At 30.9% G+C, this 10,191-nt stretch overlaps 1 protein-coding gene across 1 annotated transcript; it reads right to left on the reverse strand.

Annotated features, from left to right (window-relative positions):
* Positions 1-3,374: 3,374 nt before the first annotated feature.
* LOC107790987 (protein LIGHT-DEPENDENT SHORT HYPOCOTYLS 1-like) lies at positions 3,375-6,563 on the reverse strand. The gene is made up of 2 exons (XM_016612966.2): positions 5,786-6,563; positions 3,375-3,880 (listed from the first exon to the last, which is right to left on the reverse strand). Exons 1-2 carry the CDS (start codon positions 6,013-6,015, stop codon positions 3,508-3,510), a joined length of 603 nt encoding a protein of 200 aa, XP_016468452.1. The 5' UTR covers positions 6,016-6,563; the 3' UTR covers positions 3,375-3,507.
* Between the last annotated feature and the right edge of the window lie 3,628 nt (positions 6,564-10,191).

The raw sequence follows: 10,191 nt of genomic DNA on the forward strand, positions 1-10,191 counted from the left end.
TAATTTTCAAACTTTTAATTTTTATCAAAAATTCATAACTCAAGCTAGGGACCTCCAAATTTGATTCCGGATATACGCCCATGTCCCATAATTCGATACGAATCTACCGGGACCATCAAAGCATGGATCTGATCCCGTTTACCAAAAATATTGACAGAAGTCAACTAAAATCAACTTTTAAGGCAAAAATTCTTATTTTCATTAGTTTTCAATATAAAAGCTTTGTGGAAACCTGCCCGGACTGTGCACGCAAATCGAGGAGGGTAAAAATGAGATTTTAATGCTTAAGAGCGCAGATTCAAGTTCTAAAAGATAAGCTGACCTTTTGGGTCATCACGAAGAGTATTTGTATTTTAGAGTTTCTTAATACATACAAGATACGAATCGAAGCTATTGTATTTTGATGAACCCATAATATATTTATATGCGTCTATACTAGCCATTGGCAAATTAATGTACTGCTTAAACCAGGGGCGAAGCTACATTTACTAAAGGGTGATCAGCTGACCACTCTTCGTCGAAAAATTACACTGTATATATAGGTAAAATAATAGGTTTTGAATGTATATAGTATATATTGAACATCCTTTGTCGGAGATTTTTTTTACTTCTTTCAGGTTTTAACACTTTGAGAGATTTCTGGCTTCGCCACTAACTTTTTTTCCCCTCTTTGTCCTCCCTTGCTCAAACATCAACCTATCCGAGAGACGATGAAGGTCATATAACAATTGAGGAGATGTTCAATTGAGGAGAAGTTGTCTTTCTTTCTTATTCTCTTATTGATATGACTATGAAACTATGTCATAAACTTTACTTACCAAGTTCACTCACATAAACTAAGTAGACTTGATGATGCATGTAAAGATAATTAATTAAGAAAGCAAATCTTTTTCGTGAGACTTAGCTAAAGGGAAGCTAAGTAAAGGGAAAGAAATTTAAAACAAGCTAAGCAGAAGAGACTTAGCTTACACTAACAAAACCAAGGCAACATTCAAGAAAACATTCACTACCAAAAAACAAGAACTAGCGACGGATAAAGTTCGTAGCTAAACAGTGTAGAATCCCTCGCTAATTCTACTTACAACTTGTTTGGATGATTGTTATGTATCATTTAGTAATATATCGTATTGTATTGTACTGTATCATTTTAATATATACAATATTTGGATAAATTATATTGTTTGTCGTCATTTCATGATGTCATGTACCAACAATACGAAGAATAAACTTGTAAATTACAAAGAAAATGTAAGGCACGAGATATGATTATTATATAAGAATGTAGGATAAAGATTAAAATAGGATTATTTAATAATAAGAAAGTGCTAGATGAGAGAAAAAAATTAGGTAATGACGCGAACACACCAAATCAGTCATTACATAAAGTGACACTTTTCGTTTACATAACGACGAATTTAAAGATACGATATAATAGAACTTAAATAATAATAAAAATAAATATTATATTTATAATAACAATACGATACAATACAATAGGTAACGACCATCCAAATAAGTTTTTAGCAACGGATTAACAATAAATTATCAGAAAATTCTATTAGCTATGAGCGATTTAGATACGAGGTTCGTAAGTAATTCCAGCTTTTTAATAGTGATTATATGTGAGGAGCAAGTCCATCTAGACTAGATAAAAACCTAAAAATGGCAAGATTTTAAGAAACTAAGAAACTATATATGGCATCCTCTGATAAAGTAGCTTTCGCAATCTGAAATTTTATACGATCTAGAAGGATATATATATATATATAAAACCTAAAAATGGCAAGATTTTAAGAAACTAAGAAACTATATATGGCATCCTCTGATAAAGTAGCTTTCGCAATCTGAAATTTTATACGATCTAGAAGGATATATATATATATATAAAACCTAAAAATGGCAAGATTTTAAGAAACTAAGAAACTATATATGGCATCCTCTGATAAAGTAGCTTTCGCAATCTGAAATTTTATACGATCTAGAAGGATATATATATATATATATATATATATATATAAGCTGTCATATTCTCAAACTTTATAAGATCTCAAAGGATCTATATTAGCAATATCTTAATCCCAAATCAGCATACGTGTGTTTTGTCTTTTTGTATAATAATAGATCTAATTTGATTATCTTATAAGTCAATACCTAACTATTATTTCCCTTTCCATAGGCTCTTCTGTTTTCCACTTATATCTGAAATTTGTCCTCTATAAAAGAACCAATTAATGAAATTCGTAATGTTAATTGCCAATGCCAAAGAACGAGGTGGTGGGGGTGTTACAGAAAACATTAGAAGGGGTTCGATTCAATGTTTCTCTAAATTAAAATGTATCAACAAGCTAAATGCTAAGATTAAAACTAATGATAATTTCTTGACAGGGTAATAATAGATAATTATAAATACTATTAGAAGTTAATGTCTTAAGCATGTGGAATGACATTTTTATGACTATAAGAGTACGACTTTAGGGGTCAAAAAAGTTAAAATAAAATTAAAGAGCTTCAAGAATAGAAAAATATTATTTTTTAATATAAATGAACTATAAAGATGCATCACGTGACACTTCTTGGTCGAAAATTTGCATTAAATATGTATACATAGATAATAAGAAAAATAAAAATATTGGGATAAATATAAAAAATGATGCTTATCATTATAATGATTTATTCATTTGTTTATTTATTTAAATGTTGGCATCACTTACAGCAAAATTCTGCGTACACTACTGGAAATTAACAAAGAAGTGGCAAAAAAGAAGAAAGTTATAGCATAACAACGTTATAGTTTTCCACTTCAACTATGAACCAAGAAAAACCAAATCAAGAAACTAACAACAATAACAAACAACTGTAAAAGAGCATGATATATAGTACTAAACTATATCTGAAAAACCGCCTTATATAAATGAAAAGAAGGCATGCAAAATGATATACTTATTGTTAGACCGAAATAATCAGGTGTCATGTAGAAGTTAGTAAAGCAAATCTTCAACGGCGATAAATCATACAAGGAAAGATAAATATATCAAAAGAGTCACAAACATTTAACGTGGTTCGGTCAATTGACCTACGCCCACAGGTGGAGATGAGCAATCCACTATATAAAAGAGAATACAAAATATCGAGTGAACAACCTCACGAAAAGTCAAACACAAGTAACACACTAACATTTGTCCCATAAAGTTCTTCCCCTAAAGAAGACTCTCAACCCCTTATGACTACATTGTGGATGCTACCGAATGAGAATGAAAGATCCTCAATTTATAAAAGTTCAAACATTTTCCTCCATGAAAAAGAGACTAGCCAAATAGGGAAGCATTATATTTTTTTTCCGTAAAAGGCGAAAAAACAATTATGGTAAATATGTTGCCCTTCTTTCAACGTATAGGAATACCAAACATGCTAACAAAATCAGAACAAACACGATAACACTTATTAGAATTTTGCATTGTCCTACCATCATTTTCTTATGTTATGGAAATTAATCAAACTCTAGGCAAATTACTCAGCAACAGTATTATTAGTCTGTTCACAAATAGTTGCTCCTGCACCATATGATTGATGACCTTCTGCCACTTCTACTATCTTCTGATTTCTTGATCTTTTCCTTTTCTTCTCATAGCTAATACCTCTAGACTTAGACTGAAAACAACGAACATCACGTAAGAAAAGCTTAACTGCTCGAGTCCCAAACGGATTCATTTCTGAATTTCCTCCATTTTCTTCGTAAGCAGCTCGAAGACGCCCAATAAGAGAATCAAGACTTCCCCAAGCTTGCCTTAAAGGACAAGTACATGGCAATGGAGGATTCAGCACCCCAAAAAATGGGCAATTTTGGTTATGAACTTTGGTCTTTCCGAACTGATCCAAGTACCTGTTGGAAATTATTTAAGAGTTTAAGAGCGATTATACACTAATAGTAAGTAATTACCTTATGTAATACAATAAATTATGCTGATAATGTAAAAGAATCTTTGCACTTAAATGGAACATGAACAATAGGAGCAAAGACTAACAGAATCGAGAGAAAGTTGAAAACCCTAGTCTTACCGAACTGATCTAGGTACTTGTTGAAAATCTATGCGTTTAAGTAACGATATATAAATATATATTTACATAATTAGGAGGTAGTTCTATTTAATATATATAAAATTGATTGACAACTTAAAATAAATGGTAAGTAATCTGCTATAATGAATTTAATTATACTGATCATAGTGTAAAAAAAAAGCATGCATTACACTATTAGTGCATATAACTTAAATATGATACTCTCTCCGTTTCAATTTATGCCAAAAAAAGCGTTGTCCATTTCCTTTTTAGCCTGTTTTAGCCTGTGCCAAAAAAAATGACATCTTTCTACATTTGGAAATAATTACCTTTATGCAATGATTTATAGTCACATAAAATATATGTGACTCATTATACATCACAAGTAGGGGTGTACAAAGAAAATCGATAAACCGAACCAAACCGAGAATCCGAGTCAAACCGAAAAAAAAAATTCTAATGTGGTTTGGTATTAAAAAATAAAACCCGACCATAATTAGTTTGGTTTGGTTTTAACTAAAAAAAAGTCAAACAACCGAAACCAAACCAACCCGATAATACATTTATATAATTTTTAAAAATATTTTATACATATAATATTATTTGTAATGTAATTTATAAATATTTCTTAAACTTTTTCACAATTTTATCATTTAATGTATTATTTCAAGTTTAGACTTAACATTCTTGAATGGTAATTAAATTTATAACTCATAAATGTGGTAACTCAAACAAAGTTCAAATCAATACTAATGATAACAAAAGAAAGTCAATTCAATACTAGGAATGACGATAGTGTTGAATAATTATTTTAGTTTTACATTGGTTTATAATGAAAATGCATTACTTAATTTATCTTTTTCTTTAGTGCTTAGTTATGTAATTAATATTAGTACTTATTAGCTATACTTATTTTAGCATGACCTATATAGTTTTTTTAGATTATATGAATTTTCATTATGGCTTATTAATTAGCAATATTTATTTTATGTAATTTTATTATTTTATTTTTGTTATTGAATATTTTAGTATAATGATATGACTTATCTCATATTATTGGGTTAGTTTCTTGAAAAACACATTATGTAGTTATATTTTACTAGGACTTATGAAATATTTAGAGCACGAATTACATATTTTATGCTATAAAGACTTAACGGACAAAAATTCGAAACCCCGCAGAAAAACCAAGATTGAAAAATCCGAATTTATTGGTTTGATTTGGTTTATAAATTTAAAAACCCGACACCATTGGTTTGGTTTGATAATTGAAAAATTCGAACCAACCCGACCCATGTACACCACTAATCACAAGTTCAAAAGTATTTTTTTTGTTAAACTCCCTGTCCAGTCAAATATGTTCACATAAATTAAAACGGAGGAAGTATTTGGATAGAACATGAATGATAGTAACAACGATTAACAGAATAGAGAGAAAGTAACTAGCTTGGTATATTTCCATAGAAGATAGTAAAGTGGACATGCTTATTTATAGGCTTAATTAATTCAAATAAAAGATCAGAAAAATCCTCAACTACAATCACAGTTCTAAATACCAATATATCTTATTCTTCTTATTTTGACTAACAAATACATGTGAAATATAGGAATTATATATATATATATATATATATATATATATATATATATATATATATATATATATATATATATATATACTAACAAACAGAAGTACTAATAAGTTCAAAACTTTGAAATTAAATATTACCTAAGAAATTCCAGGACGTGACCACTGCTGCAAAGAGAAAACGACAATGGCGGATAGTGGTTTCTTAAGTATTGACAGAAAGTGTTCCAATCTCGACGTTTCTGGTTCTCGTATCGGCTTAATGGTGGAGCTGACAAGGGGATAACAGTAGTGTTTGAGAGATCACTACTTTTGCTGGGAATAATGTTTCTTGAAGTTACATTGACTTTTGCTCTCACAAAATCGGCCATGGGAAATATAGTATATTAAATAACCGAGAAATGTTCTTTCTATCTTATGATGAGTCAAGCTCTAACAATCAAGAAAACTGATATATCCTAAGCAACAACTTTATCAGATCTTATGGTTATTTTTGTAAAATCTTATTATGCAAGAGTCAGAAAACCCCCGTTTATTGAGGTGAACTGGTTCAGCTTCTCTACTATTATGACTGAAAAATTTATTGGTCAGTGAGAGTACTATAGGGTCATATATGTAGTTGACCTAATCTAGCATGGTCAAAGGTTAAAGATGAAAAGAATTTAGAATAGTAAAGCAAATAAAGGATATATACTAAAAACGACACTGCAACATTATGCATATATAGTTACGAATAAGACTGCGAAGAATATTGTGGCTAGTGACAAAAAAAGGAATTTCTCTGTAACAATATCTTTGGATAGAAATCTTGATAAAGAGCTGAAATTAGTGAGTAAAAGAGAGAAGTATAATGTCCACTGATTTTTGGTCCAAGAAAAGGAAGAAGAGAGGAGGATTTTAAGTGGGGGGCAAGAAAATGAGAAGTGAAGAGAGTGACATTTGTGGAAAGAGTTTATATCGTGAGAAAGGGCAAAGTTTTTGGCATTTATTTTGAGGTTGTAAAAATGTATGTACGACGTTAGGTTTTGCTGGTAACCCTACTGCTACTAGTACTGGTTTACTCACTATTAGGGCACGTGTAAAATTTAAAACAATTGAAAGCAACCGTACTTATAAGGGAAATCTACAAGCCAACAATTCCAGGAAACTTCATAGCAAATACCTTTAATTCCAAAAAATTTCTCTTTGCTCACTGACAAGTGACAATGTATAACTTAATTTATTTTACACAACAAAAACAATAACCAGTAAATTCTCACAAGTGGAGTTTGGGAAGGGTAAAGTTAGGGGTGTCATATGGACAGGTTTGGCCGATTTTAGGCAGGTCAAAATGAGTTGAGTCGATAATTGAGTGAGTCAAAAGTTACTTGGGCTAAGATGAGTTGGGTCAAGATTGACTAAAATTTGGGTCATAACTCAACCCATTTGACCCGTCCAAAAGTTACTTGGGCTAAGAAGGGTTGGGCCAAGATGGACTAAAATTCGGGTCATAGTCCAACCCGCCCAACTCTTTTTAAATTTTACTTAATATGTGTTGTCTTCTTATGAATTGTATAATTACTGAATAAAACTTTTTTCTTTTGTTATGATCATATATAACATATAAAAAAAAATTATTTCTAAGATATTTTGGCAAAGTTACTCATGGATCAATTTGGGCTAAAAATTGACCCAATTTTAAATGGGTTGAGACGGTTTTGGTCAAGATGGATTAAGTTCAATAACCAACCAATCTTGGGCAGGTCATTTGGGCTTAGGTCAAATTTGACACCCCTAGGTAAAGTGTACGCACCCCTCTACCCTAGGAAAATAGAGATGTTGTTTCCGATAGACCCTCAAATAAAAAAAAGAAAGAAAAGAAGTAGTAGCAACAAGTAACAACAACAACAACCACAAGATATTAAGGAAGTGAATCAAAGATAGCAATCAAACAATAGGTAGGAGTAGCAATCTAAGGATAAAAGGATACCATACTAACACTAATGTTATCAAATTCAGAAAGAAAAATGACACTCTTGACTACCTACTATCCTTGTACAGTCAGATCTCTCTATAACAACATCCCTATATAACAACACTTCTCTATAAAAGCCAAGCTTTTTCGGAACCAATTTTTATGTTATGTTATAATATATGTTCTCTATAACAACACTTCGCTATAGCATCCAAAAATATTCGGAACAAATGAGGTTGTTATAGAGAGGTTTGACTGTATACCCGAATCCTCGATCTCCACAGTACCCTTCTACTAAGGGCCATGTCCTCAGTAAACTCCAATTGAACCACGTCTTACCTAATCACCTCTCCCAATACTTCTTAGACCTACCTTTATCCCTACCTCTCAATCTTATTATACACGATTCAATATTTACATCCACTTTATTACTTACTTTGGGTGTAATGTCAGATAACTCTCTTTGTTATTTTAATAATATAGAAATAAAGCATATGATATGCTATATATAACAAGTTAAAGTGCATTAATTAAAGATATAAAAATCAATACAACTGTTATCATTATCGTTCCTTTGAGATTACAAGTGACGAGGCACCACTATCGAATAAAAATTTGAGCAAATATGTTTGACCATTATTTACCTTCACGACAGCTTGAATGGATAAAAGTTGTGAATAGCGCGGTATTTGTTTGTACCTAATGGAGGTTAGATCATTCAAATGTCAGCCTATTAAAGTGTATGTTTTTTTTATAATCACTTATTAGTTCTTAATAAGTTTGTATTATTTGAATCGTGTACAAATTTTAATGTTATTAAGACTCGCTCAGTTAAAAATTTGTTTGAATGTATTGTGGTAACACTGCTCTATTTATTGACACTGGCAATTATCGCTGGCATTAACCATGCACCATCATACAACCACCAACACCAACAAACTTCACCACCAGATATATATAGATCGACAGGAGCGGAGCTAGTAGCCTGGATACGGGATTAGAGAAAATTCGGTAGCTTTTGTTCAAAAAGTATATTTGTGTTAAAAAATTTATTAATTATATACAATTATTAAATTTAGAATGCAATTATTAACGATTGAAGTTATCGTTCTGAAATCCATAAAGTTGAAATTCTGGCACCGCCTCTGCACGTCCACAACTGCCACTATCAACCATTCCACAACCTGCCACCACCAGCCACTCCACAATTGTGAACCACTATGACTAAACCACTTGCACCATCAATCGTCACCACTATCACTAACCGCATCGACGCCACCGCAACACATCCATTTAGGGGCAAAACTAGATGTTTGGACGAACCCAATAACTTTTATTCAAATAATTATTTGTGTTAAAAAGTTCATTAGATATGTACAAATATTATATTTAGAACTCAATTATTAACACTTGAAATCGTCGTTTTAAAATTCAAAATCAATAAAATTAGAATCTTAGCTCCGCATCTGCGTTCATGTCTGTTACTTTCTACTTTCTATTCTCCATTTTTAGCATATCATCTCCCTTTCACATATCTATTTTTATTTTACTTTATTGTTTTAAAAAATTAATTTCACGCATATATTTGTGCAATATAGATTTAAAATAAACAATAAATATTATTAAAATTATTAATAGCACTGTATAGAGTGTAGGACGAATTTGAGGAAATTTCGCAGTCTAATTCCGTCCTCTTAAAATACTATTTATGGCATAAAACAACAAAAAAGTACGACGTACTATATTTTAGACCTGCTAACACCAGTGATTCATTAATTTGGAAGTCGAAATATCAAGAAAGTGATATAAATGGTCTTTATATTTGGCAACTAACTTCAATTCAGTGACCATCTTAATTAGTAAGTAGTAATTGTTACATATCAACAATGGTGTATGCAGATATTTTTCATTAAGTTGTGTCAATATTTAAAGAAGGCAATAGATGAAGAAATTACGATAATACTAAACGTGTTATTATTTAAATTTATACCCAATATTTTTATTTTTCTTGTTATTTATACATACATATTTAACCACTAAGGATAGGGTACATCCGCCCCTGCATACCTGAAATAGTACAAACTTCTGACACTCTCAATATATACAACTAAAACTATTTCACTACACCTTACAATATTGGGCGAAAGCCAAATTAATAGCATGTTTGGCCAAGTTTGTTTTTTTTTTTTTTGGCAATTTTTTTTTTTTTTGGTCAAAATTATTTTTTTGCCAAAATTAAGGTGTTTCCAAGCTTTTTGAAAGAAAAAAAAAAGTATTTTTGAGTAGAAGCAGAAACAGTTTTGGAAAAGCACAAAAAAAACTCTTCAAAAACACTTTTGACAGAAATAAACTAAGAAGCATTTTTTAAAAGCTTGGCCAAACACTAATTGTTACTCAAAAGTACTTTTCAAATTAATTAGCCGAACACAAACTAACTTCTCCAAACCAGAATTTTGGCCCAAGTTTGGCCAAACAGACTATAAAACTTGCTCCCAATGCTCCCATGTAGAGGGGGGCAAAAGAGAGCTGAATAAAGTATTCATTTACATTTTGTATGAAGTTGCCAACTGCTTTCTTCTCAAATTGATAGACT

The sequence above is a fragment of the Nicotiana tabacum genome, chromosome 23, assembly GCF_000715075.1.
Source record: "Nicotiana tabacum cultivar K326 chromosome 23, ASM71507v2, whole genome shotgun sequence".
Taxonomy (NCBI): domain Eukaryota; kingdom Viridiplantae; phylum Streptophyta; class Magnoliopsida; order Solanales; family Solanaceae; genus Nicotiana; species Nicotiana tabacum.